Source organism: Chiloscyllium plagiosum, chromosome 1, assembly GCF_004010195.1.
Source record: "Chiloscyllium plagiosum isolate BGI_BamShark_2017 chromosome 1, ASM401019v2, whole genome shotgun sequence".
Lineage (NCBI taxonomy): Eukaryota > Metazoa > Chordata > Chondrichthyes > Orectolobiformes > Hemiscylliidae > Chiloscyllium > Chiloscyllium plagiosum.
This window is the reverse complement of record NC_057710.1, coordinates 30,063,596-30,083,283: the sequence shown is the minus strand read 5'-3', so window position 1 is coordinate 30,083,283 and position 19,688 is coordinate 30,063,596. Positions and strand designations below refer to the sequence as shown.

Sequence of the window (19,688 nt, the reverse complement as noted above, 5' to 3'; positions counted from 1 at the left end):
GCACTCATCCAGCCAAGTGGGGTGTATTGTATCACATCCTAATTTGTGCCATATTGAAGATGAACAGGCTTTTGCGAGTCAGGGGGTGAGTTACTTGCTATTTATTCCTAGTTATTTATTCCTAGCCTCTAGCCTGCTCTTGTAGCCATTGTCTTTACATGACAAGTTCTGGTCAATGTTAAGTTGAAGGCCTAAACTTTGTTTTTCAACAGAAATTTTAATTTTATTTCAGTTCCTTGAGAAGCAGGACTGTGAGCGAATACACACCATGCGTAATGCTATGTGGGTTCATGCCAATCAACTCTCCCAGGGGTGTGTGAGCAGTGACGAGGTAAGAAGTTATGCAATCTCATCCAATTCAGATCCCTTCTTCTCTCTGTCTTTTATTTCATGCCTTTCTGAATGAAAATACAAAGGAGATGCTCCTTTAAAAGTAGTGTTGTTAAAATCTTTGCAGCAGATTTGATTTCACATGACTGTTTCCCTGGTTGGAAAGTATCCAGATGTGACAGTAAATAATGTGCCACCAAGATGATTACAGTACATTAACATATTTTCAGCTTGCAATTCAGACTTTTTTTTTCTTTTGTTCCTCCTTCAACTTTCATTCTGCTTTATCCTTAGATGTACGAAGAAATACGAAAGGTGCTGGAACAGTGCAACATACAAAGAGATTTAGAATTCTTCATTGACTTAAAAAGGACCGGTGATACTGCACCAGGTAAAGCTGTTACCTTTAGCAGGAGACTGTGATACAACCAATAATACATAATGTGCATTCTGTACAGTTAGTTTTTATGAAAAGCTATTGTGTATGGTCAAGGATTAGTTTGTGTAGTACAGTCTTGTTGGTCCAAAGTGAACTTTTTGGTCCTATTCAGAGATTATTGAATGAGACCATCATTTTGGCTGTGGATGCAAGTTCATACCTCTCTTTTAGGCAGTGCCTTCTCCACAGAGAGTAAATGAAAACTGGAGATTCACCCCAATGTCTGGTCTTGCGCAGTAAGTGTAGATTGACATTGAAAGAAACCTGAAAGCAGATCTAAGAGCACTATGGTCTGAAATAGGGTTTGCATAAAAAAGCACTTCTGTGGTGCAAATAGGGATTGAAAATGTGGTAGGATCAGGTCAACACCCAGTTAAGTTTTATAGTGTAATGAACCCAGCTTATGCTAATACTGAACAAGTCAGACCCCAGAGTGAAACCATTTAAAGTGAGTTTACTTTTTGCAGTTGGGCATTGTATTGGGTAGTGCCAAAACATTTAAACAAGTTTGCTCAAAAGAGAAAAACAAAACCTAGGTGACTACTTACTCATAGCGTATCAGACTGCGTATGGCCTTAAGTGTCCTCACCAGTTGCACAGCTTAACAATTATTTCCTGCATGGTGCCTCCTCTACCTCTAGGAGAAAGTAAGGACTGCAGATGCTGGAGATCAGAGAATGTGTTGCTGGAAAAGCGCAGCATTCAAGGAGCAGGAGAATCGATGTTTCGGGCATGAGATTCCTGAAGAAGGGCTCATGCCCGAAACGTAGATACTCCTGTTCCTTGGATGCTGCCTGACCTGCTGCACTTTTCCAGCAACACATTTTCAGCCTCCTCTACCTCTATCTATCTTCTAATTCTCACCAACTGCTACCCCATATATACTCTTCAGTGACCACTGAACTCTTTTAAGTTCCCTAATGAAAATCTAACAACAAATTGGATTGTTCCTAGGCATTATTTAATGTAAATAATGATTTGGCATTGTCAAATGTAGCAATCCCTTTGAGTTGTGGCAGGATTCCGAAACCATTATAAGATAAATTGTAAGCTTAGTGAAAAGGCAAAAGGAAGTATTGAATAGGTCTAGGCAGCTACAAACTGATGAAGTCCTTGAGGAGTATATAGAAACTAAGAAGGAACTTAAATGCAGAATTAGGAAGGATGAAAGGAGCCATTAAATGTCTTTAGCAAACAGGGTCAAGGAAAATCCGTAGGCTTTTTATGAATATATTGAATAAAGAGGATAGCAATGGCTAGACTAGTTGCACTCAAGGACAAAGGAGGGAAGTTATGCTTGGAGCCACAGGAAATGGGAGAGATCCTTAATGAGTACTCTGTATTGATACTCACCATGGAGAAGGACATGACTGATGTTGAGGTCAGGAATGAGTGTGTGAATGCTCTAGAGAATGTCAATATATTGAAGCAGGAAGTTTTGGGTATCCTAAATTGCATTAAGGTAGACAATTCCCTAGGGCCAGATGGGATCTAACCCAGGTTACTGCAAGAAGCAAGGGAAGAAATAGCTGGGGCATTAGCAGGTATTGTCACATTCACTTTGACCACAGGCGAGGTTCCAGAGGACTGGATATTAGCCAATGTTGCTTGCTTGTTTAACAAAGGAAGGAGGAATAATCCAGGAAATGATAGGCCAGTGAGCCTGACATCTGTGGTGGGGAAGCTCTTGGAGAAGATACTGAGGGATAAGATGTGTGCACATTTGGAAGAAAATGGACTAGTTAGTGACAGGCAGCATGGTTTTGTATGGGGAATGTCATGTCTCTCCAATATGTTTGAATTTTTTGAAGAGGTTACAGAGATAATTGATTAGGGAAGGGCTGTGGATATAGTTTATATGGACTTTAGTAAGGCATTTGATAAAGTTCCACATGGCAGATTGCTACAAAAACTAAAATCACATGGGATTCAGGGTGGGCTGGATAGATGGATACAAAACTAGCTTGGTCATGGAAAACGGAGGAAAGTGATGGAAGACTGCTTTTCAGAATGGAGACCAGTAACTAGTGGTGTTCCACAAGGATCAGTGTTAAGGCCTCTGTTGTTTGTAGTATAAATAAATGATCTGGAGTAAAATCTGGATGGCCTGATTACTAAGTTTTCAGATGACACGAAGATTAGTGGAATGGCTGAGAATACCAACAATTGTGAAAGGATACAACAGGAAGTAGATAGATTGGCAACTTTGGCACAGAAGTGACAGCTGGAGTTCAATCCAAACAAATGCAAGGTGATGCAATTTGGAGAACCAAATTTAGTTGTGAATTATACTGTAAATAGCAGAACCCTTAGGAACATTAACATACAGATAGATCTGGGTTCCCTAAATGTGGCGACACAGGTGGCCAAGGTGATTAAGAAGGCATATGGCATGCTTGCCTTCAGCGGCTGGGGCATGGAGTACAAGAGTTGGCAAATCATGTTGCAGCTATATAAAACCCTTGTGAGGCTGCATTTGGAGTATTGTGTGTAGTTTTGATCGCCACACTACCAGAAGGAAGTGGAAGCTTTGGAAAGAGTGCAGAGAAGGTTCTCCAGAATGTTGCCTGGTCTCAAGGGCATTGGCTATGAGAAAAGGTTAAAAAGACTAGGATTGTTTTCATTGGAAAGATGGTAGCTGAGAGGAGAACTGATAGAGGTGTACAAAATTATGAAAGGCATAGATAGGGTGGATCTCGGAGGTTTTTTCCCAGGGTTAAAGTTTCAATTACAAGGGAGCACAGGTTCAAGGTGAGAGGGGGAAAGTTTAAGCGAGATGTGCAAGGGAAGATTTTCACACAGAGAATGGTAGGAGCCTGGAATACTGCCAGAAGAGATGGTGGAAAACAGGCACTTTGGTGACATTTAAGAGGCATCTGAATGGTTACATAAATACGGAGGATTAGAGGTATACAGATGGAATAAGGGCAGGTATGTTTTTTAGTTTAGTTAGGGCATGATGATTGGTACAGGCTTGGAGAGCTGAAGGGCCTGTTCCTGAGCTGCACTCCTCTTCTTTTTTGTTCTATCTCTCCCCTGACTGCTACAATATTCAGTGTGGTACAGACTGCTTGCAAAAATACATAATCACAATACGACAGACAATACAACAGAAAAGGTTGCAATTAACTGGCTGTATTTTGTCCTTTGCTCTCCTTATTCAGCCCCCATCCCATATGAGAATTACTACAGTGGACAAAGAGGCTTGCCTCCCAGCCGGGCTCCAGTTGCCACGAGGTCAGTGCTATAAATATGCGAAGGGCTTCATCATTCAGCATTACTTATACTCTGATCAGGTTCTTTCAGTCTGTTCCAGAGTCTATATTAGATCAGACTCTCGCTTCATAAATGAGATGTCTCAAACCTGGCAGCTTTGGTTATATTATGTATGGTACATAATCTGCTTTGAATTGAATATATATTTCTTGTTGTTTCCTGGGTCCTAACTTACACACTGAAACTGATTATGGTTTGGGAAAATACATTTCAGATGATGGTCAGTGATCAGTAATAGCAGGAGGTTGGTTTAGAATTGGTAAAGCTGGGAAATTGATAGAAGATCTATAATGGTGAGAAGATGGTCCAGAATGTAGCAAATAAAACCTTTACTGGAAGTTTGAGTAAAAGAACTATGAGTAATATGGTGTTGTAATACAAAAATCAAAGAACAGTACAGCACAGGACCCAGAACTTTGGCCTGCCAAGACTGCGTTGTCACACAATGCCTTTCTAAACCAAAAACCTTTTGCCTCTATGTGGTCGTATCTCTCTATACCCTGCCTATTCATGTATCTGTCAAGATGCCTTTGAAACGTTACTATTATATCTGCCTCCACCACCTCTTCTGGCAGTGTTTTCTAGGCACTCACCACCCTCTGTGTAAAATAAATCTTGTCTTGCACATTCTATAGGTATGTAAGGAATGAAAGAATGACTAGAGTAAGATTAGGGCCAATTTGTACGTGGAGTCAGAGGAGATAGGGGAAACGCTAAATCAACATTTTTGGTCAGTATTCACACTGGAAAAAGACAATGTTGTCGAGGAGAATTCTGAGAAACAGGCAATGAGACTAGATGGGATTGAGGTTCACAAGGAGGAGGTGTTAGCAATTTTGAGAAGTGTGAAAATAGATAAATCCAATGGGCCGGATGGGATTTATCCCAGGATTCTCTGGGAAGCTAGGGAGGAGATTGCTTTGATCTTTAGGGTCGTCATTGTCTACAGGAAAAGGACCAAAAGACTGGAGGATAGCAAATGTTGTTCCCTTGTTCAAGAAGGTGAGTAGAGACAACCCTGAATTAGAGACCAGTGAGCCTTACCTTGGCTGTGGGTAAAGTGTTGGAAAAGGTTATAAGGGAGAGAATTTATAATCATCTCAATAGGAATAAGTTGATTAGGGATAGTCAGCACCATTTTGTGAAGGGTACGTCATGCCTCACAAACCTTATTAAGTTCTTTGAGAAGGTGACCAAACAGGTAAATGAGAGTAAAGCCGTTGATATGGTGGATATGGATTTCAGTAAAGTATTTAATAAGGTTCCCTATGGTGTTCATGTACTAGTTGCGCAAGGATCTGTTTTGGGTCCACTGCTGTTTGTCATTTTTATAAACTATCTGGATAAGGGCATAGAAGGATGAGTTAATAAATTTGTGGATGACACTAAGGTCAATGGAGTTGTGGATAGTGCCGAAGAATGTTGTAGGTTACAGAGGGACATAGATAAGCTTCAAAGTTGGGCTGAGAGGTGGCAAATGGAGTTTAATTCAGAAAAGTGTAAGATGATTCACTTTGGAAGGTGTAACAGAAGTGCAGAGTACTGGGCGAATGGTAAGATTCTTGGTAGTGTAGATGAGCAGGAAGAACTTGATGTGTATGTACATAGATCCCTCAAAGTTGCCACCCAGGTTGAATGGGCTGTTAAAAAGGCATATAATGTGTTAGTTTTTATTAATAGAGGGATCGAGTTTCAGAACCATGAGGTCATGCTGCAGCTATACAAAACACTTGGAGTACTGCGTGCAGATCTGGTCACCTCGTCATAGGAAGGATGTGGAAACTTTGGAAAGGGTTCAGAGGAGATTTACTAGGACATTGCCTGGTATGGAGAGAAAGTCTTGCGAGGAAAGGTTGAGGGACTTGAGGCTGTTTTTGATAGAAGAAGGTTGACAGGTGACTTAATTCAGACATACAAGATAATCAGAGGGTTAGACAGTGAGAGCCTTTTTCCTAGGATGGTGATGGCTAGCACAAGGGGGCTTAGCTTCAAATTGAGGGGTGATAGATACAGGACAGATGTCAGAGGTAGTTTTTTTACTCAAGAGAGTAGTAGGGGCATGGAATGCACTGCTTGCAACAGTTGTGGAGCCGCCAATTTTACAGGCATTTAAGTGGGCATTGAATAGGCATATGGACGAGAATGGAATAGTTTAGGTTAGATGGGCTTTGGATTAGTTTCACAGGGTGGTGCAACATTGAGGGCCAAAGGGCTTGTACTGTGCTGTAATATTCTATGTTCTATCTGCTTTAAATTTACCCCCTTTTACATATAAATCCTAGAAGTTGACATTGCTACCCTGGGAAAAAGAAAGGGTTTGGAGGGATATCAGCCGGTGGGACTAGATTGGGTTGGGATATCTAGTCGGCATGGATGAGCTTGGTCTAAGGGTCTGTTTCTGTGCTGTACATCTCTATGACTCTAACTATACATTCTATCCATGCCTCTCATAATTTTGTAAACTTCTATCAGGGTTTCTGTTATCCTTCAGCGTTCATGTAAAAATACACCATGTTTGTTCATTTTCTCCTCATAATACCCTCCAAATCTCTTTTGCACCCTTTCTAAAGATTCCACATCCTTCTGGTAGTGTGGTGACCAGAACTGTATACAATATTCCAAATGAGGGCCTAACTAAAGTTTGATACAGCTGCAACGTGTCTTGCCAATTTTTATACTCTATGCTCTGACCAATGAAAGCAAGCATGATTTATGCCTTCTTGACCACCTTATCCACTTTTGCCACTGTCACTTAGGTCCCTCTGTATGTTAATGCGACTAAGGTTTCTGTCATTTACTGTACATTTCCCTCCTGCATTAAATCTCCCTTGCATTTATCTGGTTGTACTCCATCTGCCATTTCTCTGCCCAAGTCTCCAGCCCGTTATACTGTGCTGTATCCTCTGGCAATCCTCTTCCACTATCTGCAGCTCCCCCAATCTTTCTGTCATCCACAGATTTGCAAATCAGACCACCTACATTCTGCCCCAAATTTTATATTTATATATATGTTACTAACAACAGTGGTTTCAGCACTCATTCTTGAAGAATACTACTGGTTCAGAGTCAAAAAAACACTCTTCCACTGCTCCTCACTATCTCCTATGATCAAGGCAGTTCTGTATCCATCTTAGCAGCTCACCATAGATCCGAAATAACTGCACCTTTTGTATCTATCTGTCATGAGGGACCTTGTCAAAAGCTTTATTAAGGTCCATGTAGTCTTCATTTCCTAATTTGGTCATGGTGAGATCTTACGAATTAAAGAATGTAACAATGAATTGACTTATTTCGTTGTGTATGGATCAGTGGTGCTGGAAGAGCACAGCAATTCAGGCAGCATCCGAGGTCCTCGGATGCTGCCTGAATTGCTGTGCTCTTCCAGCACCACTGATCCAGAATCTGGTTTCCAGCATCTGCAGTCATTGTTTTTACCTCGTATATTTTGTTGTGTATTCCAGTTATATGGACTGAATATTTTTTGCTTATGGGAAAGAAATTACTCACAATCTTGCTTTTTTTTGACTTCAGGCGTATGCCTCTGCCAAACCCTGACAATTCAGCATGTAAGTAGCTATCTCCATGCATTATTAATAAATCATATTAAAGTTAAAGCAATTGAAGCCATTTTGGCATGCAGTTGATTCTCTGAACTGTTTTAAACCTCATGTTGTACTTTTTTTATTTGTTTTATGAAGCTAATGTTGAAGCTTTGGCCAATGTGTGGATGGTCATTGCTTTACATAGGAAGTATGTCATCAGTTAGGAACATAGGCCTGTTTCTTTATTCAATGTAACCTTGCCTGATCTGTGGTCTAACACCATGTACCCACCTTTGGTACATATTCCTTAATGCCTTTACTTAATAAAAAATTATCTATCTCAGATTTAAAACTAACAACTGATGGAGCATCAACTACCATTTGTGGAAGACAGTTCCAAACCTGTACCACCCTTTTTGTGTAGAAATGTTCCTAACATCTCTCCTGAACAAAAACGGAAAGATCTGCAGATTCTGAGAGTCAGAAACAAAAATAAAAATTGCTGGCAATTGCTTCTGAGGAAGAGTTACGTGACCCGTTTCTCTCCACAGATGCTACCAGACCTGCTGAACTTTTCCAGCAATTTCAATTTTTATCTCTCCTGAACAGCCAGGCCCTAATTCTCAGATTGTGCCCCCTAGTTCTAGAACCCCAACCAGTGGAAATAGCTTTTGATGTTGATCAAGTCACCCCTTAACTTTCTAAATTTTAGAGACAAAAGCCTAATTTGTATAATCTGTCCTTGTAACTTAATCCCTGAAGTCCAGCTAACATTCTTGTAAACCTATGTAGTAATCCCTCCATTACCAATATGTCCTTCCTAAGGTGTGGTCTCTAGATCTGCTTGCAATACACGGATTCCCTACATATTGGAAATGTTTGTAAAAGATAGGGAATAACAGAAAGATGACCACCAAATTCCCTGGCATGGATTGGAATGTCCTATCTGAAATTAGGCTTTTAAACAAAGGCAAACAGGTGCTTGTATCTGAAGCTCTTCACCAAGACATATTGTCAATTATACCTGGGGCATACAGGCATAAAATGAATAAGATGCCGAGCAAAAGAAATTATTTTTTGGTCAGATATCAACTACGTTTTTCAAAAAGATGCTGAGGATATCTGAGACACGCAAGAGGCACCAATGCAAAGAACCCCTACATACTCATAAGATGCCATTATACCCTTGGTCTGAAACTCCAATAGTTTTATTCACCATAAATGGTGACAATTTTCTTCTAGTCACTGTCTAATTTTGCAAGTTACTAATAATCAGAATAATTAAAGGATACCTTTTGTAGTATTTTGAGCATGTTTGTGAGGTAATAGATTTGGTCCTTATTAAATGCTTTGTGTATCTTCTTGAACAAGAGATGATTCAGTGTCTTCTTTGGTTATTCTCTTATTGCAGCTGAACCACAATATGCTACAGTTGGAGAAAATAATTACAGTTACATTCGACACCATTAGTCATGTAAGTTCTTCAAATGTTCTTGCTATCTCCTTACTTTTGCACTCTTCCCAAGGTAATAACCATTGTTCCTGGTCTTTTTAATCCATGAGTCTACTTAGCAGATTGCTGATGCTTATTATTTAATGAGGATATCAGCTGAGATAAATTCTATCTCATCGATACTTACCAGCAAGAGTCTTTGGATAAAGGTCAAGCATGGGTCTAGAACAGAATCTGAGGAAATCCACCAGCAATGTTATTTAATACATTAAGCTACATGTAGTTAAGTGAGAATTGAGATGTGACTACCAATTCATTGTTGATTAATGGATAATGTTGCATTCAAATAAGAAAAATGCACTATCTTTTTCCTAGTCCCACCACTCCATGGATCACAATATGAATTCAGTTGTTCATCCAGTTCTGATTAGGCCACTGCTTGCTTTCTTTGTCTTAGAATAACAAAATCCATCTGCTAATCTTCTTTTGTAAACATAAAGCATTGATTTATTATGAAATGAAATTTATTCTACAAAGATGCAGAATTTCATATTACGCATAGTTTGTAATATGAAAATATAAATGTTTACCCTCTAAATAGTCCAGACTGCACACAGACACATACATACACATGCAGACAAACACGATGTAAAGGGGAAAAAAAAAACAGATTTCTATCTCTGCAGAGATTCACTTTGAGGGAAGAATAGCATTTAGCCAATATTGGTTTTGTTCTTGATAAAAATAAATGGATAATGTGTGGAAGGTTCAGATGGCAGATCTAGTGTTCTGGCACACATAAAGATTTGTTTGAATGTTGTTAGGTACATATATACACTGCTTAGAGGTAGTGAGGGCTGTGGATGCTGGAAAGTCAGAGTCGATAAAGTGTGGAGCTGGAAAAAGAAGGGTAAGCAACATCAGAGGAGCAGGAAAGTTAATGTTTCAGGTCCAAGACTGTGCAGTCCTGATGAAACACATATATATATATAAGCCCCTCAAGCCTGCTTTGCTAGTGAATAAGATGTGGCTGATTTGATTACTCCACCTTAGCCTAAAGACAATAATCTTTCAACTCCCCCTGTTGCTTATCAAGAATCTATCCACCTGTGCCTTAAAGATATTCGAGGCTCTGCATCCACTTTTGAGGAAAAGAGTTTCAAAATTCTCAACCTTCTGAGAAAAATCATTCTCCTTATTTCTGTCTTAAATGGGGCAACCTTTTGTTTGGAAACTGTGACCACTAGTTCTAGATTCTCCTATGAGTGGAAACATCCTCTCCATATTTATCCTGCCAAGTCTGTTCTAAACTCCAGTTGATACAAACCCAGCTTTTCCAATCTTTCCTCATAGATCAACTTGTACACTTGAGTATTAGTCTAGTAAACCTTCCTCTGCAGTGCTTTCAATACTCTTGCATCCTTCTTTGATGTAAGAGACCAATACTGTATAGTCTTCCAGCTGTGGTCTCCCCAATGGTCTGTGTTTCTGAACATAACCTCTTCACAATAAACCATAATATTATATTAACTGTCTAATTCCTCGTTGTAGATGCAGACTAATCTTTTACAATTCACATACTGTGACAGCACAGATAACTGCATAAAGTACATTTACTTGGAATATGTAGAAGAAAGTTATAAACAGTGCATGTGATCACAATAGTGCTGCTGCAGCCAGACCTGTGGCTATTATATACTTTAAAGAATTAAAATTGGATCTCAAAGATTTGTTCTAATATTACTGATTATATATAGAGGATTTTTTTTCTTTGCTCCTCCCCTGTTTAAAGTATTGTGAGCTATCTAAAATGGACTTTGTTATCTCCTTGTTATTTCTTGGAACTTGCTGGGTGCAGATGGCAGACATGTTCAAATTACTTCATTGAATGTAACATGCTTGGGGATCCTGAGGTCATGAAAGGTATAATGTAAATGCAGGCTTCTCCTTCTGAGATCAATCTGTCTGTTATTGTATCAGTTTGTTCTGTAGCACCTAGCAGTCAAGAGAACACTAACATTCACAGGACAGACAGTTCCTAGGGGTTGCAATTGAGTTTTACTGCTGATTGCTCCAAAATGTTAGGACCATTCAATATTTCCTAGGGATAATGGAGGACCTGTTGCAAGGTTTTCAATAGGTCACACAAAGTAGTTCAAAGGTCACTCAAAACAGTTCCTGGGTCACAATTTGTTTGTGTTGTCCAACAGGTAAAGACAGAAGCAAGCTCCATGTCAAAAAAAACAGTAAAGTTGCACTGTTGAGAAAGCAACTGAACTACACTGTATAGTTGAGAACTCTGTGAAGTTTAGGACAGTTGGAATGTCTCTGATGTTGCAACTCGGGAAGAGATTTTAGGAGTTATTGGGTTGGTAAATGTTGAAGTTGGGGCTCTGGAAAGATCATGGGAGCTGCAGGGGATCCACGGAAATTGCATGCCACAAAAAATTCCACTAATAATTCAGTATAGTTGTAAGAGAAGATGTAGAAAACACAAGCAGTTTCAACTGTGAGCAACTGAGCCTGATTAGAACTCAGGGCAGTACTGGCTCAGTGAAGCTTGCTGTTTTGTAAAAGGTGTTCATGTGTGTTGGATTGCAGTTTCCCAGAATTCAGGACACGGTTGTTCCAGGAAAGGAAGGTGAATCTTTCGTTAAGGCTATCCTTTTTAGAATATTTCTTGAGGGAGTTTTTAAAAGCGTAGAGTCCTAACTCTTTATAAAGTTTTCATGAGATTTCAATTACTCTCAGTGTCACTAATGTTTGGAGGGCTGTGTATTATGTGGTATATTTGACTATAGTTTGACTGTTGTCCATATTTTAGATCAGAGTGGTGCTGGAAAAGCACAGCAGGTCAGGCAGCATCTGACGAGCAGGACAATCGACATTTCGGACAAAATTCCTTCATCTATTCCTTTTCCAGCACCACTCTGATCTAAACTCTGGTTTCCAGCATCTGCAGTCCTCACTTTTGCTGTGTTGTCCATGTTTGCCTTGTGTTAGGTTTGAGATGTTAAAATATAAGTCATATCTTTGCATATTTATTTAAGTTTTTTATTTGTAATGAACTTGTTATTCTTTGTTGACTAAAGAAACCTGGCTGACTTGTTTCTAATAATAAATGAGATTCAGTCTTAAACCTATGGAATTGGCTATATCATCCACTCTTGTTAAATTCAAAATTTGTTGTGACATGTGGAGGAATGGGACTAGAAAATAACTTACACCCCCAAACTCACCTCAGTCATAACATTTCTTTCCAATTGTCAGTGAAATGACTTGTTTAGATCATCTTCTGCACCTAAACCATTTCAAGCCCAGATGTGAATGCTTTTTTATTATCTTGCCAGATGCACTGAAATCTAATGCTTAAGTATTTGATAAAAATCTTTGCTTTGCATCTTTTTAAGGAAATGCTTGTTGGAGCTTTGAGTATCCATCTACTACTGCAAGCTGTAATATGTTAATTTACACTTATCAATTTATTTACAACTATCTTATGATCTTGGAACTTACTTTGAGATTCATTCCATCTTTTCATAGTACAGTCACTTGGGGTATTATGAAAGAAAGTGAGGACTGCAGATGCTGGAGATCAGAGTTGAAGAGTGTGGCACTGGAAAAGCACAGCAGGTCAGATGGCATCCAAGGAGCAGGAGAGTTAACGTCTTGGGCATAAGCTCTTCATCAGGAATGTGAAGGGCTTATGCCCAAAATATCGACTCTCCTGCTGCTCGGATGCTACCTGACCTGCTGTGCTTTTCCAGTGCCACATTTTTCAATTTGGGGTATTAGCACAGTGTCTTTATGTTACAAGGACATACAGACACCAGAGAAAGAGACACTAAACTAAAAGGATATACCTATCAGAAAACAGTAAACAGTCTGTATTTGTTTTCCCTAGAAATTAGAATAGTGAAGGCTAAACTGATGGAGGTCAAGGCTACGACATGGTTTTTAAGGGTAGATGTGGAAAAGGTGTTTCCATTTGCTCAAGTTTATGTAGGGTGGGAGGCCAGTCAGGAGGGCATTGGAGAGTCTAGTGCGGAGCTAAGAAAACGTAAGTTTATAATTTGATAGTACAGAGATCAAGTACTAATGAAAAGCAAAACACACTTCATTAAAATGTTTATCTTGTATTCATCAGGATAATTTGCAAGAATAACAATGAAGGGGAAAGAAGATCTGTTTTAGATTAGAGTGCTGATGTTGGCAAGTAGACTCTGCTAGAAGCCTTGACATGGAGATTGCAACCATTAATGATAATTAACATTAATTGCTAGAGTGTTTTGGTTTCTAAACCAGGCGGGTTAACCCCAATCTGCCAGGGCATTGCCCTGCAAAATGAGCCAGTTTACGGCTGTCACCTATTTGACAAAATCCACAAAATGGATCCTTTCTCAGTAACATTAAAATGTTAGCTATTGTGTCTGCAAATTTAGGAAATATCAAGGAATCTATTAAAATTTGCAAGCAATTCCAGGGAATGCACCAATATTTGAATTGCCATCGAGTCCAACATTTACACAAGAAATAGGAGCAGGATTACACCATATGCCCCAACAAGCTGGCTCCAGCATTCAATACGATTTTGGCTGATCTTCAGCTTCACTCCACTTCCCTGCACAATCCCCATTTCATTTGATTCCTAGAGATATCAAAAATCTGTTTCTCTGAGTCTTAGGTATATTCAATATGACCCAAACATGCTCTTCTTGGGTAGAGAATTCCATAGATTGACAATCCATTCAGTGAAGAAACTTCTCCTTTTCTTCAACCATTTAAACAATTTTCTGTCCTTTCGGAGACTGCTTCCCCATGGTCTAGATTCATGGGGAAAATGAACCCTCACTCAACGAACTCTGACAAACCCCTTTGAAATCTTGAATGTTTTTGTTATGTCCAGATCCAGGCAATGTTCCAGAAAGAACACCCTGAACTGTTCAGCTAACGATTAAGGAGGGATAAACTGGCTCCCCTCTTTATTCACACACCCACTCGCTTAGTTGCAAGAAGATGAATCTTAAAGGATCCCTTCCCTTGTGGATACCTTTCTCCCAGACCTAAAAGAAATTTATACTTTAAAAGGAGCCAATTTGAGCAGGAGTTCTTGAGTTAATGAAGAATGAACTTATTAATTTCTAAATGCAAGAATAATTTGTAATATGACACATATGCATGCAGATTAGAAATGTCTGTAAAGCATGTAAGGCAATATTTTTCACTGTTATGTACCAGCCAGATCCCCTCAAAACATTTCAACAAGGTAGCCCAGACCCTAACTTTTGTAATTGTTTTAGCAAGTGTAGAGTGGCTATTCCAGGAGTGATGCAGCTGGTCCAGTTTTAAGCATAAAGGAATTTATTTACAGACTACTGAATGAAACATGAACAAAAGAGAACAGAATTCAGAATAACAACCTATCTGAAAACCCAATTGACTCTATCACAACTTAATGATGCTACTCCAAATACTTGCAACATCCCCTTGGCAATAAAAGGTAAAAGCAAACTCAGGTTCTTAAAGGAGAGATGTCAGAGAGAGAGACAGGATCAGCATGGAACTGCTTCTTTGGGTCCCCAGCAGTTTCTGTGGATTCCCAGCTAAAACTTGACCAGCAGCTGCAAACAAAACAGCTTGCTAAAACCAAACCGAGGAGCAGGAGAATCAACATTTCGGACAAAAGTCTTTCATTATCAAAGCACCTGCTCTGTTTTTTCCAGCACCACACTCTTGACACTAATCTCCAGCATCTACAGTCCTCATTTTCTCCTAAAACCAAACCAAACCAAACCCTGAACTGGGAGAGTTGAAGAGTGTGGTGCTGGAAAAGCACAGCCCATCAGGCAGCATCCCAGGAGCAGGAAAATGGATGTTTCAGGCATAAGCCCTTTGTCTGTAACTGGGAGAACTGGTACTCCCTTTCATTGTATAAGTGTTTTAAAAATATGCTTAAAAGCTTTTTCAAGTAGATACCTCCATAGTGGGACCTCTGCCTTTCTGACCCCTCTGAAAAAAAGGGCAACATAACCTTGTTAAAGGAGCAGCATCATCACATCTCTGTATCTGGTGCACGTGACAGGAATAAATCAAATCAAATATAAAAAGAGGTGCATTCAAAAGGATAAAAGTTTTTTAAAAAACATACATGCATCAGTTTTGATGAGCAGATAGCTGAACATTGCAGTGGAGGTTATCGGTCATGATGCTGGTAGTAGTTTAACAGTCTGTTTCATGATCCTTAGTTTTGCAGATTGGTTAATAGTCTGAAGTTCTGATTTTTTTAAACTGTGATTCCAGCATTCATGATGAAAGAGAATCCTTTTGTTATCCTGTTTCCTGTTGACTTGTTTGCAGCACAGAGAGTGAAGAAGGGTGCAATTCAAGGTTTACTAAGGGATATTTCTTTGACTGTGACCTTCAGAGCAGCCTAACGCTCAAACCCATGCACACAAAAGCCTTTAGTCCCAGTAGCAACTCTACTAGAGTTGAAACTGGCTTTTTTTTAACCCTGATCTTGCGTGTTCTTCAAAGGGGAAAAATGCAAAATGAATCTGCATTTTGGGACAAATCTGTAGGGATGGCTTGTTGTTGAGTAGGAGGCATCAGTCCCTCGTTACCTTTGTAGAGACAAGAAATCACAGTCCAGTCTGTATTGACTTGCTTCTCACTCAAACGTTTTGAAGTGCTATTGTGTGAAATTCCCTTGTCAGCCACACATGTAATGTTCTGTGGAACGCTCTTCAGATAGTCACTTAATTTGCATCAGCATCCATTTTCAGCTGTAACAGCCCTCTTTTTTAAAAAAAAACTTTAAAATTACAAGTTAAAAATGTTCACAGTACTTTGGGGGTTCTCACTCGTGGTCATGCCAGTTTCAATAAGGTCCGCTCTCATTCTTCTAAACTCCAGACCTTAAAGGCCCAATTTATTCCATCTCTCATCATAGGACAATCTATTAGCTCAGGACACAGTTGAATGAATTTCAAACAGAGAAAGAGACCAGTTACTCCAACCAGTCTATAATGTTGTTCATGATGCACACAAGACTCCCCTGAATTTACTGCATCTCTTATCAGTATTGCCTTTTCTCACTTCATCCCTTGTGTTTTTATTCTTTGAATTCAGTTAACTTCCAGTATCACCACAGGCAAATCTATCAACCAGTTAAAACTCAGAAATTTGCAGATTATTCCTCCTAGAATCAAATTAAACATAGATTACTGGTGTAACATTATGAGTTATTGATGAAACACCCTAACCTCTTGTTTTCTACAGATTGGAGCTCAAGTCTTGGCAGCAAAAACGCCATTGGAAACTCTGCAACATTGGGATAGTGGATATTTTATTCACTGAGGGAATGGAAGGTCATTTGAAGACAGTGGTTTATGCGTCAACCTCATGGATTTTAACTGTTGCTGCCAGAATTTATATATTTACATTTCTACATTTCTCAGTTACAATGTCACATCAATGATATCAAATTCTGATAAGATGCTAATCAGTACTTGGATGGAGTTCAGATTTGAATATTAAATTCAACCTTTCACCATGACGCACCTTAAGGCTAACTGTATAAAGACCTGTTTGCTTGAGACTAAGCTCATTAAGTTTGAATAACTGAAGTATGTAAACAAGAGGGAGCTAACCACGTCTCCAATTTGTGATGCTGGTGGGTCTCTGGTGGAGTAGGGGTAATGGTATCAAAACTGATCTCCTCCTTTGTGGGTTAAGAAGAGGAACTTCAGCCACAGTTGCCCATCAACTGTTGAATAGTCTTGCCAAGATTTGCTGCCAGGTTTGTTTATTCAGACCGCCCATGGAACCACACACAAATGGTGAGGAAAGAGGCAAGCTAAAAGAAGAATAAAAATTAAAAATATGCTATTCTCTACTTTATGAATGCTGGAACTGACTGTGGCTAAATTCCTTTTTATGACAAAAAAACAATATTACATAATCCCAGTCTATCCATGTCCAAATAGATGCATTAATAACAGTAATAACAGTCTGGGTAGTCCCATTAATAATCAGCCAAGGTTATTTAGAGGCAACTATCAATTTACAAAACAGTAATTAAAATATTCATACTGCAGGTGTTCTCAATGAACCTAGTGTGGTCAATTCCATTGTTGCAGTTGTGTGATTTAAGCTGTAAGGTCTGCTTGGATTTTTTATACTCAGTTCCATTGGTGTCAACTAATTTCATCTTGGAGGGTGTTTGGGGAGGATACATTATGATGTTTCATATTCCTCCTTTCACTCACCAGATAGCACCCTGAATGGGAACTTAATTTTCATCTCTCTATCAGTGTCACTTTACAACTGCCAGCTATGAGAGTGATCACAGAGAGACCCTTCCTATTTTTAAGGAAGCTAAGGGGATTGATGAGGTATTTGGGAATCGTTGTTATGATCACTCATCTGCTGCTCATTTCACAATCCTTCACTCTAGTTGAAGAGATGTTTGCCTTGTTTAATCTGATCCCAGGTGCCATTCATTTCCATCTTGCATTCCAGTAACTCCCAATGCAAAATATTTGTCTACTTTCAATGGGTAAAGGCATGTCTAATGAATGTTGGAGATTATTCAATGGCTTGGCATTGCAGTTTTTGACCCTGATGTATTTATATGTCAGGTGAAATTGTGTGCAATATAACATCATTTCCCATGTAGATTAATTTTTTAAATGTCACATTCTTATTGTTATGTTATTGATAATTTGATAAAGAGTGGCTGTTTTTATGTTTTGGATGGCTGGAACAATCACTACTTATTTTTTGCAGCAAAATAACTTTTCAACAATTTGAAAATCTGTAAATGCCTACCTGTATAACATTATGCTGCAATGGACTCTCTCTCCATTGCAGGGTGAGATATTTTTTACCCCATTGCAGGTAAGCCAGTTTAAAATAAAAATGAGGTGAATTCTGAGCTCAGTGGTAGGAATTCTGGGCACTTGGTGGCCGAGCAGAAGGAGGCCATGTGGCTTGTCATGTCTGTGCCAACTTTCATGGGAACAATTCAGTTAGAGTGACTATCTGTCTTCTCCCCATGGTCTTCCACATTCATCCTTTCAAAATAACAGTCCAGTTTTCTCTGGAATGAACCTGTTTCCACTGCATGACTGCGAATTCCACACTGAAGAAGCTTCAAGAATTAAGGCCAGTGCCTCTGCAATTTCCACTTGCACTTGTCTCGGTATGTTGGATGCAGCCCATTTGATCCTAGTGTTTATCATCTTTAAGAAACAGGAGAGGGTGTAAACCATTCGGCCCCCTCAAGCCTGACTGTTGTTCAACAAGTTTATGACTGATCTGCCCCAGGCTTCTAATCCTCTTTTGTACCAGCTCAGCACAGCTGTCAGTGCCTTGATATTTCAAAATAAGAACCAACATTTTCAACTCTGATGTGAAACTCTGCTTCATTGTTTTCAATGTCAAGACTCTCTTGTTCATTTTAATAGCACCTGAAAGAATAAAACCCCCCTCATTTTCTGAGTAGAAATACCATCCAGTAACTCCTTAGACAAGCAAGAGGCTGAAAAAACATGGCAAACCAGGCAGCATCAGGAAGTGGAGAAGTCGGTGTTTCGGGTGTAACCCTTCATCAGGACTGGGAGTTGGTGGAGGGGGAGGTGCAGATAAAGGTGGTGGCGAGGCAGGGTGGTGAAGTGGGGATAGGGGAAGACAGATAGAGGGTTGATCAATGGCAGGAATAAATCCAGTTGGATGGCAGGGAGCAGTGGAAGGGAGGAGGAAGGGTTGGGAAGAGAGGTTATTTGAAATTTAAGAACTCAATGTTGAGTCTTCTGGGCTGTAGGCTGCCCAGGTGGAAGATGAGATGTTGTTCCTCCAATTTGTGCTGTGGTTCATTTTGGCAATGGAGGAGGGCAAGAATGGTCATGTTGGAAATGGAGTGGTTGGGGGAATTGAAATGGGCGGTGACTGGGAGGTCCAGTTGGTCCCTGTGGGGCTTGCTGTGTTCTTCCAGCCTCCTGCCTGTCTGTTTTGGAATATAGCATCTGCAGTTTTTTGTCTCTATCCAATACCTTCTTGTCATCAATTTTAAACCCATCAAGACTCTGAATTATCATGACCTGAGTAGCATCTTACCCTGAGTAGTTGTAGCTGCAAATTATTCATTTTTTTTAGCCATGACCCCTTATTCCTCCTATTACCATCATTTACAATTTGTATGACTATGGAAGACTTTTGTGTATCCTTGATATTAGCTACTCTCTTTTCATACTCTCTCTTTTTATCCCCCATAGGCTTCTTTATTTCCTGTCTGAATTTTGCATCTTGAGTCTGGTTCTCAGTTGAACTGTACACCTAACATCCATCATAAGTACAATTTTTTTTTCATGTTAATCTGTCTCTTTTGTCATTCAAAGACCTCTGGATTTGTTTGCTGTGCCTTTGCAGTTTGTGGGAATAAACAATGGCTTAGGCCCAACTGGTCTCCTCTTTAAAGACAGACCAGTTTTGCCTGCCAACCTTTCAGTTCAATTCTTTTGGGCCTGATCTGTTTTCACTCCATTGAAGTTGGTTTCCCCCAGTTAAATATTATTAATCAGAACTGTTCCTTTACACCTTTCCCACAGCCAATAACCACAATTGTAACCTTATGATACTTGATCACTGT

General features: G+C 39.5%; 1 protein-coding gene across 2 annotated transcripts in view; it reads left to right on the top strand.

Annotated features, from left to right (window-relative positions):
* The window catches only part of pstpip2 (proline-serine-threonine phosphatase interacting protein 2), a 134,405-nt gene extending 115,552 nt beyond the window's left edge, over positions 1-18,853 (top strand). The window contains exons 10-15 of one of the 2 annotated variants that reach the window (XM_043713006.1): positions 233-331; positions 625-721; positions 3,934-4,006; positions 7,577-7,611; positions 8,999-9,061; positions 16,319-18,853. In XM_043713006.1, the coding sequence (XP_043568941.1) occupies positions 233-331; positions 625-721; positions 3,934-4,006; positions 7,577-7,611; positions 8,999-9,057 (363 nt within the window). In that variant the 3' untranslated portion in view covers positions 9,058-9,061; positions 16,319-18,853. The remainder of the gene's footprint in view (positions 1-232; positions 332-624; positions 722-3,933; positions 4,007-7,576; positions 7,612-8,998; positions 9,062-16,318) is intronic. The other variant, XM_043713091.1, reaches the window with a different exon arrangement.
* The last annotated feature ends 835 nt before the right edge of the window (positions 18,854-19,688 follow it).